At 36.9% G+C, this 18,835-nt stretch overlaps 1 protein-coding gene across 1 annotated transcript in view; it reads right to left on the bottom strand.

The window, feature by feature from the left end:
• Positions 1-3,235: 3,235 nt before the first annotated feature.
• The window catches only part of PLCZ1 (phospholipase C zeta 1), a 44,003-nt gene continuing 28,403 nt past the window's right edge, over positions 3,236-18,835 (bottom strand). The window contains exons 9-13 of the mRNA XM_030323253.1: positions 16,694-16,810; positions 15,211-15,383; positions 8,627-8,759; positions 4,112-4,261; positions 3,236-3,321 (exon numbers count right to left, since the gene is read on the bottom strand). Of these exons, the coding sequence (XP_030179113.1) occupies positions 3,236-3,321; positions 4,112-4,261; positions 8,627-8,759; positions 15,211-15,383; positions 16,694-16,810 (659 nt within the window). The remainder of the gene's footprint in view (positions 3,322-4,111; positions 4,262-8,626; positions 8,760-15,210; positions 15,384-16,693; positions 16,811-18,835) is intronic.

The raw sequence follows: 18,835 nt of genomic DNA on the forward strand, positions 1-18,835 counted from the left end.
TTACTTTGAAATAAATGCAATTTAACAAACGTTTATATAGCACCAAGACTATGGAATCTTAATTACTTCTGCAAAATGAAATTCATGTATTGTCCCAATAAAATGTTCATTGTTCAAGTCCATAAAGCCTTCGCTGAAAGTGATTCCATTCTCTGTATACCAATCCACAACGTGAGCTTGTTACCACTGGGGCTCCCAAATATTCCTTGAAATTTACATAAAGGTTTTAACTGCAACCTTTGGAGGTACTATCTTGGGTGCATTGTCTGTATCCCTCAGAAGCACAATGTACTACGCAAAATTACAATAAAGACCTCTTTTTATGGCTCCAGGAAGCTTCTCCACATTTCTTTAAGAGATAGAGCAACTTCACTCCTCAGCAACCAGCATCATTGGCCTCCAGTGGCCACCATCTCTCAAACAAAAGTCAGAGTAAGTCTAAATGGGGAGATTGTGCTCTTTCTGTTTTCTATCTGAGGCCCTAAACAACCACAAGCATTAAAAAAAGAGAAAATGTCACAATCAACAACATAACAAAACTTTCCTGTCGCACTGATCACTATATGGCAGTACATGTTACAGAAGGAGAAGCCAAGTTTATGTCTATGCCCTCCAGCCAAAGATCACCAGGAACACATACAAGTTGGGTTTATGCTTGTTGTAATGAAAGAGATGCACAAATGGGGAACCATGGAGCAACTCAGTGATAGGATATTGAAGAGCACTTAATATTGGATTTAGGCTTGTGTTAGATGGTTTGTGAGGGGCTTCAAGGAAGTAGGGCTCTCCTCTGCATTGGATGTTGTCAAGAATTGGGGGCAATTCTATGATTGGAATAAATCTCATCCATAAGATAAAAAGAATAAATCAAGGCAAAAGGTATAATTGGTAAAGAATCAACAGCCATTCATGTTAGCCAGGATAGGAAGATGTTTGGCATTTTTGTTTTTGGACAATATTCACATGTTTAGTCATGGTTACAAAGTAATCTTGTTTTTTTCTTGACCCATTGTAGTCACAGAGTGTCCTTGTCTGGTGTTGTTCTGTGAAGTCAGTCATGGTCAACAGGACACTATTGCCTAACTGTAAGCGTCAGGTAAGCTCCTACCAATGACAGGGCCTACCTGATAGTGCCACAGCAGTTCCTGGCTATCATTTTGTCAGTTGTATGGAAATGTACTCCAAAAAACATGACCTAGACTAAAAGATTGTAGACAGCTTCTCTGAGGAACTGACATTTCCCCTAAGAGTTTAAGAGGTAATCTGTTGCCACAGCCCAAGGGCTCATTTAGCCCTTTCATTCTGTTTCCTTCCCTTCACCAACACTATTTTTTCCTGCAAGTGAATTATGCCTAGACAGGATGAGTCAAAGCTGGCTTCTCACATCATTCCCAACTTTCTCTAAAGTGAGAACATTCCCTGGCTCTGGAGTTTCTATGGTAGTTTCTATAGTGAGAAAATTAATAATAATAATAATAGTAGTAGTAGTAGTAGTAGTAGCAGTAATAGTAATAAGAACAATAATAATATTCCAGTACAATTCAAAAGGAAAGTAAATGATAAATAATGTATACAAAAAAATAGAACCAAAGATGTTTAAGGGTATTATAAGATTATTGGACAGGAAATAAAATAATCTAAATACTTCCTTTCAAAAGTGCCTATCTGATGTAGAGTGGGGATACTGAAAATGAAGGATTTGGTCTTCAAAGTTAGTGAGCTGAATTTAATTAGTACCTGAAGAAAAAGTGAGAAAAAAAAATACACATATCTTTTTTTCTCCCTCATTTCAAATCTTGGTGGTATAAACAAGAAATAGAAGTTTATACTGCTGTAGAATTAGTGAACTCTTGCCTAACTCACCTGATCAGTCTTTAAATCTCATGGAATTCCAGATCTTCAAGAGGCTTTAGGAGTTTAGAAAAGGTTAAAGCCTTGGACAATGGGCTGAATCGCTCACCTGCTAATGTTCTGAACAATAGGTGTTTTAAACAAGATCTTTTTCTTATCTAGCAAAATAAAAAGCATCCCTCTGGGAAGTGGCTGTGCCTCCCTATGGGGAAGAGTGTACCCCACTCTTAATTCTAGAAACTGTATAAGAGAGCATCTTGATGATGATGTACTGGGACAGTTCTTACTACTTATGGCTTCAGTATTTGAATTCCCGGTGGCATTATTATTTTAAATATTTGGTTTTGAGGGTAAGTCATAGTAGTAAAATATGGTAAATGGGTTATTTTTTATTTTTCTAGCCAGCAAGAGATAATGCATTAGTAAACACCTCAAACCATCATTTGTGATTTTAGTTATAAGTTCAGATTTAATTTCAACAAATACCTATCAGAGTCCCCTAATCAGTCGAAAATTGTGCTAGGTACTTTCGCCTCACTCCATGCAACAATGCAGTAGGGTAAGTATTAATATGCCTGTTTTTTGAAGAAGAGTTCATAAGAAACTGTATTATTCTCCATATATCATTTAGTAAATCAAAATCCTGCTGATGGTGAGAAGCCCAGCCTATGAAATAGCACAGGAATCCCATCTCTGACCAAGAGACAACCTTCAAAGTACATTTAGCACAGATTCAGAAACATTGTGGGTTAATTCAGAGATGCAAGCCTAGAAGCCCACGTAGTAGATCTCTTTTACAGGTATGGAGATTGAATTCCATTTGACTGCAAATCAATTTCATATACACTCATAAAAATGTCTGTGTAATTACAGGGTACCAAATCCAATGCACAGCATCTAAGAACTAGCTTGAGAAGGCAGGGGCTAATTACTGTCTAGGATATAAAAGGGCACAAAGCACCTGGGAATCTAATTCCTTTTCACTACCACTTGCAGTAGTGGGTGTCAAGAAGTTAAAACACTCTTAGATTTCACATTTCTTTTTACTGATAAATATTTGCCAACATATCTTATATAATCAGACATATTTTAAGAGCTTGTAAGTTCTACCAATTTAAAATGATACAAGCAGGTGGCAAGAGCAGCTTCAGCAATAGAGGAACAGGAAAATCTGGCTGACAAGAATGCCACACTGTTGCGAACCTCTGAAGGTTTGGTTCTCCTTTTTCCACCATTCTATTTTGCGCATTACAGGTGAACTTGCTCAATATTTCTGTTTTTGCAAATAATTATTTTGCTTCATGTTAAAAAAAAAGATATAGACATTCATTTTGGCTGTTTTATTACGATGTATAGCTAATGATATGTCAGGTGCTATTAATTGCTATCTGACGTACCAAACGTAAATAAACAGTGAGGCAGGCTCAAGACTCTCGCCCATTTTGGAAAACAGAGGAACACGACGGTAACCTGCAAAAGGAATCAGAGCTAATTAGAACAATAAAGATAAATTAGCCTTGTTCCCGATAGAGCTGCTGAGAAAGAACATTATCTTTACTAAGCATAGGTAAAAACTATGACAGCATAGTTATATTCATCTTGCGTGTTAATTCCCCACAAACTATAAAATATTTGAAGCTTCTATTTTGACTTCTTACTGCCTAACGCTGAACACACAGCTCACACTTCTTCTCTCTCAAAGTGCAGTGTGCTAAATTAGCCACCACCCTTCTGCTTCAGACTCTGTTTCCAAGGTACAGCTCAGATGGTGTTAGAGAAGTAAACACAAACACGTTGGGACGAGGTAATTGGGGGCAGAGTATAAATCACCCCAGCAAGCTGACTACAACATAAAGGCAGCCCTGAAAAGAGTCAAGAAGGGATTGTCTTGGGTTCCCAGTCTCTCCTTGGGTAGAAGAATGAGTCACTGCTTGTCCCTTCTCTTTGATTCCCATCCTTTATTTCTTTGTGGTAGTCATGACTACTCTTAATTGAAACAAAAGAGCGATGATCCATGTAAAGAAATGCTCATACATACCAAGTTGGTCTAATTTGTCTTCCCAGCAATCCCAAACCACAACCCCACCTTCCATGTGAAAACACATTTCTATAATTCCACTGAGAGAAAATGTGTGTCAATTCATAAAATTTCCTTTACATCTGACTCTCATGAATAGAGCTATTTGGTATATCAATGTGTGTCTTTGGTAAATTTAAATTATAATTGGTATCGCAATCCTGTTACTTTTAGGAATATTACCTTTGTTCATGCTTAAAACTGGTAAAGTATATTGGCCAAGAAATTCATTTCCAGTTATTAAACCTTGACTTTCAACAACAAAACGCATCAATGCCAATTCTGGCACTTGAATAATAAATGTGAACGTTTCGTTCCATCTTGGACTAAAAGCTGAAAGATAAAGGAAGATATAATCAAAGAATCATAGACGTGTTCTTTAGGGAATAATACATAACAGCTGTTCTCTGAAATTTTTCTTTTCAACACTTAGTAATGTTAATAGCTTATGTTTTAGAGCACTTGAATTTTTCACTCATCCAATGAGAAAGGAATAATAATGACAGTAGCAATAATTATTGGGTCTTTAGTATTGCTGGGCAATATAAGAACTTTAAGTAGATAATGTCATTTAATTCTTACCACAAACCCATCAGGGTTATTACAACCCATATTTACGGATGAGAAAACTGAGCCAGAAATATGTTATACAACTTCCTCAGGGTTTCACATACATAGTCATTAAGTGGCAGGACAAGAATTCAAACAAATGGAGTCGGATTTCAGAGCAGAAATGTTTCATTAGGCAACATGAATGCTATGTTTGGGCATTTCAGTAACAAATACATTAAATAACATAATTTTTCTATAGCAGTTCCTATTATGGGAAGAACCCCATAGACAGTTGTTGGCCTAAGAGCTAAGTGCTCCAAAGCCAGCCTTTTATCCTTCTTTTGACTAAGTGCTCACTTTAAAGTCCCAAGTTGATGAGTAAGTTAGATCTCTAGCAAAATAAATCATCCCAAACAACAATTTCTTGCCAAATAAGAAATCCATCACAATATGACCCAAATCATCCAATTCTTAAGTGTAATTTAATGGAATCAAATTCACATCCGGGGGCCCTGGGTGGAAGCTAAGTGTCCGACTTCAGCCCAGGTCATGATCCCACGCTTTATGGGCTCAAGCCCTGCATCAGGCTCTGTGCTGACAGCTTGGAGCTCAGAGCCTGGAGCCTGCTTCAGATTCTGTGTCTCCCTCTGTCTCTGCCCCTCCCCTGGTTTGCACTCTGTCTCCCAAAAATAAATAAAAATTAAAAAAGAAATTCACATCCAGATAAAATATAAAATCTACTTAATAAAGACTCAAAGGTTCAGGGTGAAATAATATGTATTGTTTTCATGTACAAAGGTAATGCTATGCCTGCTATGTCAATAGGTTTTGCTCTTTAGGTCACCCTTCCAGAAGCATTAAAGAATTTGTGACTAATTTGTCACAAATTGTAAAGAATTTGTTTTCTGTGGTACATCTGTGGTCAACAAGCACACATTTACCTGAGAGTGATCCAGAATACTGTCTATGCCCATGAAAATATTAAACCAATTGACTCATGCGGGTATAATGAATGTATTACCTTGCCTTAAGAAAGGAAATAATTCTGGGACACCTGGGTGGCTCGGTCAGTTAAGTGTTCAACTCTTGATTTCGGCTCAGGTCATGATCTCATGGTTCATGAGTTCGAGTCCCACATCGGGTTCTCCACTATCAGCACAGAGTCTGCTTCAGATCCTCTGTCCCCCATTCTCTCTGCCCCTCCCCTACTCATGCTCTCTAACTCAAAATAAATAAGTTAATTTAAAAAAAAGAAAAGAGAAAACTCCATAGAGTACAGGAGCAGGTCTAAGAGTCAGTTCTTTATAGACACTGCAAAATGTCTGCACAAAATTCTTATACTGACTTATCTTCCTCCTCCAACCCTAATTCACTATAAACAGTCTCCCTTTCTCTGTCTCACATATATCATATGTATTCTATGAGAAGGTCTTTTTATTTGTGAAAGAGAAAGAAAGAAAGAAAGAAAGAAAGAAAGAAAGAAAGAAAGAAAGAAAGAAAGAAAGAAAGAAAGAAAGAAAGAAAAGGAAGGAGGAAAGAAGGGAAGTAAATCAGGATACCAAATTTGATAGTTACAGTTTTCTCTGGCATGACCAAAACTGAAGAATTTCTTCCACACCTTACCCAAATATGTTCTTTTTCCTTCCACTCTCATGTCTCTTATTACACCACAATTACTCTAGCAGCTAAGCCACCTTAGTATCCCCCTTTGTCCAGGTTTCTAGACTTTTACTCCCGCTAGTCTTCCTCACATAAGTCCTCCATTGCTTTTCTGATGCCTGTGCCTTCTTTGGCCTGAATTCCCCATCCTCTAGCCATGAAGTCATATCCTGACTCTATTTTGTATTCCTCATTTCCCCCACATACACGTCTTCCTACCTAATCTGTAGAAATAATCTCCTTAAAGCTCAACTATATTAGTGTTATATCCCTGCTTAAGAGTTTTAATTCTATTCATTTTCTACATACAACACAGAAAAGAAAGTACCTAACACCTCATCATGGCTCTCATGATTTTCCATGACCATTCCCAACCTAACTTTTATATTTTATCTCACACTAATCCCTCTTAAGTACCCTGTACTTCACCCATTTTAAACTTCAGTACTTTCACCTAGCATGTTTGAAGTTAGTCTTCTCCAGGTTTTAGCGTGCATATTATTCCTTTTGCCTGCAATGCTTTCATCCACAATCTCTGGGAAAAAAATCCTATTCATTCTCCAAAACCATCTCCAAATGTGCCCCTTCCACTACAATTCTCTGTACTTTCCTTAATACACTAATGACTTGGGGCAACTGGGGGCTCAGCCGGTCAAGCGTTTGACTCAGGTCGTAATGTCACAGTTCGTGAGTTCGAACTCTGTGTCTGGCTGACAGTGCAGATCCTGCTTGGAATTCATTCTCTCTCTCTCTCTCTCTCTCTCTCTCTCTCTCTCTCTCCTCTCTCTCTCTCTCCCTCTTCCCCTCCCCTGCATGCTCTCATTCTATCTCAAATAAAGAAATAAACTTAAAAAAAAACACTAATGACTCTCGTGATAGTTTTATTGTATCTCGTGTCCCATACTGAACTGAAAACTATCTAAAATGGAGTTAGTTGGGACATACATAAATAATAATATCTTTAATCAGTGTAGATCTTAAGTTTTTTGATACTTAGCATCAGACTTCTAATAAAACAGGCTCAGTAATGTTAGATACACCAAATTTAATTTCACAGGAATATTTCCATAAAACCCAGGACGTAATCTAAATTCTAATGGGAGCTAGAAACACATTATAAGGGGTGTGCTGTATAAATAAATGTTCTGTGTATCTTGCCATGAAGATTCAAGTATGGGGATGAAGAGAACAAGAGATAGGTTACTATAAGCTTCCTGACATAAGCAGCTACCATTTCTTGACAAATCCATTGTAATGTGCCTTCAGCTCTGAGGAATGACAAATAAGGCGGCAGGTCATCACCAATATCCCTTCCCATCGACGACCTATGATGAAGTAACCAAAACTCCCCACATCTTTTTTCCATGCCCTTTGCATGAGGGGCCACACTGGAAGAGTATTTGGGGTGTCAGTGCAGGGGGCAGATGGTGTATATTACTGGAGATTACCCACCCAAGAAAAAAAAAAAGAGTGTTAAAACTGCACCTGTTTTTCTGTCAGTGCCATTTAATCTGGTATGTACTTTCAGACTCTGAAATGAAGCCCACTATACTTTGGGAATACCCACTCAAAGAAAATTACAGACTCAAGAATCAGTTCCAAGGTCTCCTCCAAGGTGATCCTGACTAAAGGTCAATCCCAGGAATCTACACTGTAATGTCCTTAATGGTTTCAAACTCAACCAAGAAGTGACAACATCAGTACTGTATTACATAAAATATCACAGGATTGTGGAACTGAAAATCTTACCCAAGTCACTTTCATTTCTACATTTCCCTTCTGGCAAAAATGACTGAATTATGAATCCAAATATTGTATGAGTGGGTTTCTATGGCATCTTTAGCCAGAGCCAGAAGCCACAGACCTTTGATCTAAAATAATTCAAACAGCGAAGTAAAAATGGGTAACATGCTGTATCAGAACAATTGTACATTCTTTATTTTACACAAAGGCTAGAAGCTAAGCAGCTTTGCAGCCATCAAAATGCCTCTTGAATTCAGCAATATGGTACATAAAAAGGAGGTCAAAGGGTAAAAAAGCAGTAATTTCGGGTGCCTGGGTGGCTCAGTCGGTTAAGCATCCGACTCTTGATTTCAGCTGAGGTCATGATCTCATTTTTTTGTGGGTTCAAGCCCCACATCGGGCTCTGCACTGATAGCATGGAGTTTGCCTGGGATTCTCCCTCTCTTTGTTCCTACCCTGCTCACACTCTCTCTCAAAATAAATAAATAAACTTTAAAAAAAAAAAGCAGCAATTTTCAGACCAGATAAATTTTTGTATCTGTAATCTGAAAATATATCTGAACAATACATTCAATCATTATCAGATTGTTTTTGCTGTATATAACACTTTGGTCACCTTAAACCTAATGCAAAGCCCTTGCCTTATGAATAATAAATATGTATCAAAACTCTATCAATAGACAAATTATAAGCTTTCCAGCAAGAAATCTAGTAGAAGTTCAATAAAATATGTTAGGAGCTCACCATTTCTTTTAATGACACGAGTCTGCTGTTTCGTTTGATCATTTGGAACACCAAAAAGTTCTAGAATCACTAATGCGTCAGCTTTGTTAGATGATGAATGGTTACTGGGAGGTAACTGGATACCACTGATGAGCTGCACAAAAGTATTTGAACACAGAAATTTAGCAGGATATCAAACTGTACGGTCATGTAATTTGAAAATAAAACATGTATTTCAGAAAAGATTATAGACTCTCAGTTCCCACAAAAAAATTAAGAGTGGAATATAGTGTATATTTTAAACTTTAACCCTTTTATTCTCAAGCGTCAATAGGTAAATACTAGGAATATGTCTACATTATTCTAATTTCACTATATAATTATAGTAGAATTCACACTGAGTTTTATAGTTCAACGTATATTTTTATTTTTAAAGTATCTGTTTTGGGGGTGCCTGGGTGGCTCAGTCAGTTAAGCGTCTGACTCTTGATTTTGGCTCAGGTCATGATCTCGTGGTCATGAGTTTGAGCCCTATATCGGGCTCCCTGCTGTCAGCACAGAGTCTGCTTCAGATCCTCTGTCCCCTCTCTCTCTCCCCCTCTCCTGCTTGAGCTCTTTCTCTCTCTCAAAAAATCAATAGATGTTAAAAAATAAAATAAAATAAATCAAATAAAGTATTTTATGGCTGTTAAAAGCCATTGCTTAAAAGTATTGTTATAATCACAGTCTACTGTAAATCAGGCCGAAGTACTCTGATAACATGAACCATTTTGAAATTCATATTGTCTGTCTACAGCCAAAAATTAGAAACAATATTAATACTACTTCTGAAATGTAAGAAAAAACACTGCATAATTTCCTATGATAGCATTCTTGATAGTATAATTTATATGTTTGGATAATTTATCACAAAATCTTATATTATCTCTTGTTGTCAATATTATCATAACTAACCTGAGTCTGACAAAATCAATGATTTCATATGTATATTAAGAACTGGGTATCAGAACACTTAAACTAATCATAGTTTTATTTAACCTTTTATTAGTCAAACTAACTGTTGAAGCTAAGTTTTGTCTTACTTTAAGGAGCAAAGTCCAAACAAAAGACAATTATTCAAGTGTATTCATTTGTAAAATGTACTAACATAAAAATTGAGGCAAAATTTTAATTTCTGAAGATTATAATAAACAGGAACAAATAAATAAGTTTCAATAAGAATGAAAGAAGGAAGAAGGAAGAGAAAAAAAAGAAACAGAAAAAGTGCCAATGTGTAATTTTTCCTCTCCTACATCCACACATTTAAACATTAGCTGGAAACCAGGGTGACTGTGCAAATGTTTAACAACTAGTATGGAATGGGCATTGATCGACCAGCAAAAATTAGACACCAGGTTAGCTAGACAGAACATTGGCCATAAACAACTAGCACACTGACACGAGAGCCTACCAGCTGAATATCCCCTCTGCAGGTAATAGACCCTTGCCGATACGGAAAAGTTCGGCTTTTAAGTGCACATCACACCAAAAAAAAAAAAAAATCATCTCACTAAAAATAATAATAATAATTGAATATGAGAACTGACAGAGAATTTAGAAACTATTATTCAAATAATTTTTACACTCTGATTCACAGAAGCCCTTTCAGGGGCCACCACAGAAGACAAATGTCAAACAGAAGACCTTTAGTGGTCAACAAGAGCACCTCTGCTTTCATCTATTGGCCTTATGCATCAGACTTTGAACTTGGAAAATGGTTGCACTGTTTTTATAAGTTCGAAAAGGGTTGACGTAATCTGAAACTCTTAATTTGAGAGATGACAAAGATTAAACCAGAAATGTTGAAATGTCTTTATCGGGGACATAAAGCAAATGGCAAAACTATGCCTTTTGAACCCTGAGTCATGCCTTCCCCAATTTGCACAAGTTATAATCACAAAGCTCCCTACGATGATCAAAGCAAGCAAGAAAGACCCACGTGACTATGGCAGCAGTTTCCTGGGAAAATCATTAATCGTGCCTGTTTTACATCATGCCACTTATGTTGCTACATGAGACCCTTCAGAAGCAAACAGGTGGCATTTGTAAACATCCATGCATACTAGCCATCTTCCATCTTCTCTTTCTCAATCAAAGAGCACATATGTTCTCTTTACTATTCTTAACTTGAAAAAGAAGTCATTCATTCAATTAACTTGCATATATTGAACATATACTTTGTGTCAGGCACTAGGGATAAGACTTGAACGAAACAGTCCTTATCCTTACAGGGCCTTCAGACAAGTGGGGGAGAAAGACAAGTACAAGTAAATAAACAATTACAGGGGTACCTTGTTTTATTGAGCTTCATTTTATTCCATTTTGCAGATATTGCATTTTTTACAAATTGAAGACTTGTGGCAATTCTGCATCGAGCAAGTCTATTGGCACCAGTTTTCCAACAGCATTTGCTCACTTCATGCTTCTGTGTCACATTTCGGTAATTCTCACTTTTAAACCTTTTTATTATTATTATATTATTATAGTGATCTGTGTTCGGTGATCTTTGATATTACTATGGTAATTATTTGGGGGTGCCACAAACCATGCCCATGTAAATCAGCAAACTAATAAATGTGTGTGTGTTCCAACTGCAGATGTGGTGGAGACAGCAAGAGAATTACAATCAGCAGTGGAGCCTGAAGATGTGATTGAATTACTCCAATCTCATGATAAAACTTGAACAGATAAGTCTCATCCTGGGGAAGATGCTGTGATGATTGTTGAAATGACAACAAAGGATTTAGAATATTACATCAACTTAGCTGATGGAACAGTACCACACTACCCAAATCTCCAGCAACTGCCACCCCTGATCAGTCAACAGCCATCAACATTGAGGCAAGACCCTCCACCAGCAAAAAGATTATGACTTGCTGAAAGCTCAGATGATGGCTAGCATTTGTTAGCAACAAAGTATTTTTAAATTTTTTTTTTAATTTTTTTTTTCAACGTTTATTTATTTTTGGGACAGAGAGAGACAGAGCATGAACGGGGGAGGGGCAGAGAGAGAGGGAGACACAGAATCGGAAACAGGCTCCAGGCTCCGAGCCATCAGCCCAGAGCCTGACGCGGGGCTCGAACTCGCGGACCGCGAGATCGTGACCTGGCTGAAGTCGGACGCTTAACCGACTGCGCCACCCAGGCGCCCCAACAAAGTATTTTTAATTAAGGTACGTACATTTTTTTAGACAGAATACTACTGCACACTTAATAGACTATAGTATAGTAGAAACATAACTTTCATATGTTCTGGGAGACCAAAAGATTCATTTGACTTGCTTTATTGCGATATTCACTTCATTGTGGTTGTCTAGAATGAAACCTGCAATATCTCTGACATATGCCTGTATAATACAATGGCTAGTATATGCATGTATAGGGTGTCATGGAAAAACAAAACTACAAAAAGAAGCGTAACTAATTTAGTGGAGGAAAAAAACTTCCAAAAATAAGTGACCCTGTAAATCTTGAAAAATAAGTGTGAAGGCAACAGGCAGGTGAAAGCTGGAAGAATAATCCAGCCAAAGGAAAAAGCATAAGCAATGCATGCAGGTAGCATGTGGACAGAAAAGGCTTCCATATGGTTACAGAAAAAGCTACAAGACTGGAAGTGGTGAGAAGTGGGGCTGGAGAATTAGGCTAAGCCCCAACTAAGAAAGCAAGCAGGAAGCATAAAGAAATATTAAGTAGGCATGATGAGATTAGTATGGGGCACAAACTCTCTGGGCCACTTGTGGAAGATGGGTCAGGAGGACTGAGACAGGCTAAGTGAAAACCCCTTAGAAGGTCAAAGGAATAAATGTGATGACAGGTAACAAATTCTTTAAAAAAAAAAAAAAGTAGCATATGGCATCAGATCAAGAGATTGGATAAGGAAGATATTTCGAAGTAGGATCAGTGAAATTTAGAGATGGATTGAACACAGTAATTGATAAAGATGTGGAAAGAGAGGAATGGTTCCCAATTTTGTAGACTGAGTTAATTGACACAATGAATTCGACTAAGTTCGTTGACCTTTAAAGAAAATAAGATTGGACCAGGCAGGGGTGTTCAGCCTTTAATATTTTTAAGTTTGACAGAACAGGGATTAAACAGGTAAGGATGCTAAGTAGGGTATTTAAAATATTCCTTTACATTCCAGAAATGAAGTCAAATTAAAGATTTGGGCATTGTTGGCAGTTGAAACCACGAATGTATGTAAAAGGATACAAGGAGAATAGCTTGAGATGAGGATTAAGAAAAAGCCTTAGCAATATAAATATTTCAGAGCTGGGTAGAGGAAGAGGAGCCCACAAATGTGAACAAGAAAGAATCATTTGAGACGGAGACAGGTAGGAAGAGATAGGAAAGCCCCAGCACAGTAAGCAGATTTGTGAGGAATAGATCACAAAGCGGCTGATTCATCCCTTTCTCTCACCGGAACAGCAATGACAATTACTAGACTAGGTGTTTAGAACAATGCAGACTTTCGCATTTTTTCGTTCATGCAAAAAGGCAACAGGGAGACCTTGGTTCAGATGTAGAAAGAGATTGAAATACCACCCACCTATTGAGGCTGAAGAGATCAACAGAAATTTAAAAGGCATTAAAGGAAATCCACGGAAGTTAAAATATTAATGTATACTTTCCAGCTAACACCATAACGAAAAAGTAAAAGAAAAATTTACTAATCTTTTAAATTGTTGTATTAAAAAATACAAAAAGAATGCCAAAGTTATATTTGCAAAGGCAGTTTAATGGACAATATTTTGCTGGATCCTAGAAAGAGTGCCAACTAATTGATTTGGGGCTGCATCGGTACGGAAGGCAGTTTCTACCTAGCTACCGTATGCCCTTACTTTAGAGTCCCAGAATCCCTAACAACCAAGAAAAAAGTCAGCTACATACTTTGGCACTATACTACTATATAGTCTATATATAGCTACTGTATATATATATTTGCTGCCACTATCTGCTGCAGTGGCCAGGATCATTTCTGTCTCATTCAATTTTGCTATACTCTCTTTCCACCTCCATCTCTGGAAAACGGCAACATCTCTGAAGTTTCCATTCTCAGCTGGGACAAAAAGGCTAGGGCCTGAAGTGGATGAAAATAGTCCCCCAAGCCCCGTGACAACAGGACCGTAGAGGAAGGAGCCAAGGGAGGAAGACTTATGGGGGCATGCCTTCTGGGTGATAGCATTTCCTGCACTCTGACAGCCAGGGAACCAGAGAAGGCAAGCTCTCATCAGCCAGCACAGCCAACACACTCCCGAGTGAGAACAGGAGACACAAAAAACCTGATGGGGTGAGGGGTGGCGCTAGGTGGCTCAGTTGATTAAGGGTCCTACTCTTGACTTCAGCTCAGGTCATGATCTCATGATTCATGAGATCGATCCCTGCATTGGGCTCTGTGCTGACAGCACCAAGCTTGGTTGGGATTCTCTCTCTGCTCCTCCCTCACTGAGCACACATGTGTGCGCGCTCTCTCTCAAAGTAAATAAAATAAACTTAAAAAAAAAAAAGAACCTGAGATGATTCACATGGTTCTAGGAGCAACTAGTTAATTAAAGACAGGAACTAAAGCGCCCTACCCACCCAATTTGTTGCAAACCACAGGTGCAGATACAATCTAAAATAGAATTGCTTATAACTAAATGGACAGAAAAAGCTAGGGGCTTTTCAGATGATTCAGTGACATTTAAAAAAGGAAATAAATATAGCACTTTGGTTATAGAAGAATAAGAAAGTTTTCAAAAAAGTCTATACTAATGGAAACAATAAATTTTAGACAACTACTTTTACTCCCAATAAAACGACACAGACTATATAATAAAACAAAAGATGAAATAACAAGACAGGAGTCAGGAGGAAAGGGTGCTGGCTAGGATACAGACAGAAATAAAAAGGAAGCAGTGTGAGGTAAATAAAAATTAGAGGGGAAGAAACCGATGATGCAGAAGAAAAATTCACATCTACATTAGAATCAGTAAAGAAAAAAATCAGATATGGAGGAAAATCAAAGGCAGAAAAAAAAAAGTTGACAGGAATTGAGTTGACAGGAATTAGTACACATGCGGGCAGATACTCATGAACAGCGTATGGATACTTTTGTTTTCTAAGTACTAACCAAACACTATTCAGAGACAAGGGGCAAAACTTCTGAGCTGTGGAAGTCTAAATCTGGAGATTAATGAAAAGCAAGGTGCTCCTAAAATCTTTTAGTAAAATTCTGTGAAGTTAAGGAGGAAGAGAGTAGCATATCCACCGGGTAACTAGTGGGCTGAACTCAGACTTCTCTATCACATTATTAAATGCCTAAAGACAATGGAATAAAAAAACTTTGGCGAGAAGAAGCTTTCAGCGTCAATATTTCTATTCACAAGCAGGGTAATCATTCATGCCAGAAGTCAACAGAAAGATTTTCAGATACAGAATGGTGCTGAAATACCACTCCTTTTTAATATCTAAAAAGATCAACTGAAATTTAAAGGACATTAAAGGAAATTAGTAGAACTCAAAATATTAATGCATACTCTCCAGCTTATACAATAACCATAAAAAGTAAAAGCTATTAATCTTACCCTTATTGTAAGTGTAACTGGATCACTCTGGTTTGGTGGTTTATTCGGATTAAACTGTGTTTTAATATCTCTTAGGAACTGTGGTTTCAAAATATATCCAGAACCACCATTATCCAAAAATTTCCCATTTTGAAGATCCATAGGCAGACCAGGTGTCTGGAAATTTAAGGCCACTGTGAGCAAAAAGTATTTTGATATTGTCAGGAAGTAGAGGGTACAATTAAATAAACACAGTTAAAAGATATACTGAAACCTAATCATGGATTTTATATCTCTAAACATTTTAAGAGCAAGCATCATTAGCCAGAATAATTCCTGATTTTTAAGCATTTCTTCCTGCCATGTGTATGTTAATTTACGAAGGTGAGTTTCAAAGTTCAATTTTTAAATTATAACTTTGATTTAAAAATTAAGCTGGCATACAATATAAATTATAGAATAGCAATGTACAGATCAGATGACATTCAGGAAATACAAGAATAGAGAAAATCGGCACACTAGGTGCCAGAAGAAAAGACACCAAATATATTATAAACTTTCAGGTCCAAAGGGATACTGTTATCACTTAAAGAGAAAGGGAAAAACAGGCAGAGCAATAATTGCTGTTAAAATATAAAAATACATCCGGGCACCTAGGTGGCTCAGACAGTTATGCATCTGACTTCGGCTCAGGTCATGATCTCACAGTCTGTGGGTTTGAGCCCCACATTGGGCTCTGTGCTGATAGCTCAGAGCCTGGAGCCCACTTCGGATTCTGTCTCCCTCTCTCTCTCTGCCCTTCCCCAGCTCTCACTCTGTCTCTCTCTCTCTCTCAGAAATAAACAATAAAAAAAATTTAATAAAAAAGAAAAATAAAAATATATCCATATAGGCTGGTAATACCATCCTCTCTCTCCCCAACATCCCCTCACCCACCAATCCTAACCCCACTCTTCCCCTCTCTCCACAAACCTATGAGCCTTGCTGCAATCCAGGAGCAGAGGGCTTTACACCTGGTACCTTCTGACTGGTTAGTGCCTGTGTGATAACAGCTAATCAATTTGGAATAAGGAAAGTCTGGTAAAGACAAATAACAAAGCTATGCAATCTCATTCACTTTTCAGTACTGTGAATGTAGAACTGGTGTAAAGCATAAAAGGTAGAAGTCACTTGATTTAAAGAAGCCTTAGCAAATCTTTCAAGCAAAGAACTTGATATTCACTGTCCTCTGACATCCATTTTTATTTCTTTTTTCTCTTCCTACCTCTCCCATGCTAACTCTTCATGAATTTAACTTCCATGTGCCTAATTCTCACTTAGATTTACCCTCTCTGACCCATTTAGGAGTAACTTCAGCTCTTGAAACCAATGATTCATCATTATTGCCTGACCCCAAAACACCCAGGGTCAAAAAATCTACTCAGGAAGTTCTTTTCATAAGTCGTTCATTAATTCATAAAATGAATTTATTATCTTCTTTTTGCCAAAACTCAGTGTAACATACCCATTTGACAACCTATATTCCAAAATTCTTGAGGATTAAAATTAGAGGAGTCTGTTCTTGTTGCTTTGGGATAAATTCTGGTAATGAACCTCCTGGTGTGAAGAACAAACTCGTGGGCTAAAAAAATATAAGAACATCATGAGAGATTTCAGATAAACTAAATAAACTGCTATGTCTCTCTACGTTATAGAATCCTAGAATTGTTTCAGTACTTTTGATATGTATTGTTTAGGCAAAAATATTTGCAATTCATGGAAATCAAAATAAATCCAGGTCTTTGACGGTGCAATTCACTCTTATTGAGAAACTAATAATTTTTATTCGACAATTTTATGTATACTAAGCATTCACTTGAGAAAAAAATTATTAAATAATATATTTCATTTTTTCACATCCAAATTAATTTCTTTGATGTAAGAATATATAAAAATCCCAAATAAAATGCATCCATTTTTTAAAACAAACTTGTATCTTTCTTCATTTTGTCTTTTTTTTACATTGGTTTTCACATTAGGGCAGAATCACATGTAAGTCACATAAAGAGATATAATGCCATCCAAATTAACCCAGCTGAATAGTCAACAGATTCTCAGCATTGAAAGGGACCTTAAAGTTATTCAATTCAGCTGCCAACCCTAACCACCACAGCATCTTCCCTCAAATTCCTTCAATGTCTGTTTGCATGTCTCCACTGAAAGAGAACCTGCTACCTCCCAATACAGCAGTCCTCCCTTATTTGTGGTTTTGCTTTCCACAGTCTCAGTTACCCACAGTCAACCAAGGTCCGAGGCAAATCATCCTACTTCTGACAAATCACCAGTCACTAGTACCCTAACACTGCATCACAACACCTGCATTATCCACCTCATCTCATCTCATCTCATCACGTGGGCATATTACTATCTCACATCATCACAAGAAGGGTGAGTACAGTACAATAAGGTATTTTGAGAGAGACCCCATTCACATAACTTTTATTATAGTATGTTATAGTTATTCTATTTCATTGTTAGTTATTGTTGTTAATCTCTGTGCCTCCTTGTAAACTCAACTTTATCATAGAAATATATGTACAGGACAAAACATAGCATATATAGGGTTGAGTACTCCACAGCATCAGGTATCCAGTGTGCATCTTGGAATGTATCTCCCATGGATGAGGGAGACTACCGTAGTTCTGACTATTTCAAATGTTTTCCTTACTGAGATAAGGTCTATACTTAGAGTTCATGCACACGTATGCACAAACACCCACACACACCACACACACAGTCCATTTGTTTCTCTCTATTTATGTTTCTACTTACATATTTTTATAAGCTTATATATATGTACATATTCTATTTAAATCACTTGAGATTCAAAACTAATTTATGCCCTTTACAATTGGACATCTTTGAATTTTTTAACACAGTTTCGTGTTTCTTCAAGGCTTTTATTCTTTCATTAAGCAGATCCTGTTCCCACAACCAGTCCTGCTAATATGGTGACCAGGATTAGGAGAAATGCTTATTGCCTATGGCCCACTACCTTTGATAGTCAAACTAGAATAGAATCATTGTCAAGTTAAAAATTATAATTACTGAAGTTAATAATAATTAACTTCATCAGCTCTCAATTTTAGAAGTTACACACTCCTTGAGAGAAAGTTTATTTTGAAGCTACTCATGTATAAATACATCATGTATGTCCAACTATCACGATCCCTTATCCAGCCCTAAACAAGATGTTTATCTTTTGGTAAAATCTATACTCTTCTGGATCTTAATTTTGCCTATCTACAAAGTGATAAAGATGAATGATCACCAAAGACCCTTAACGTAATATCATCTTGTTACTTCTGAAATTGAGTTTTAAAAATTAAACATACTATGTTATTATACATGCAATTTATGTTCATTTTAAATAAATGAGAAAATCAAATAAGAAAAAATAAAAAATAAAACTATATATAATCTCATCACTCAATTAAAAACCAGGTAACTTCTTAGTATATATCTTTTCACTCTATTGTCATATGTATATTCTTATTTTTTATTTAATCATATTATTTGTTCCCTTTTATAAACTTCCATTTTTTACTTAAAAATAGTATGAAAAATAAATAATTCCATTTCAGTAATATTCACCTACTACATTATT

The sequence above is a fragment of the Lynx canadensis genome, chromosome B4, assembly GCF_007474595.2.
Source record: "Lynx canadensis isolate LIC74 chromosome B4, mLynCan4.pri.v2, whole genome shotgun sequence".
Classification (NCBI taxonomy): Eukaryota; Metazoa; Chordata; class Mammalia; order Carnivora; family Felidae; genus Lynx; species Lynx canadensis.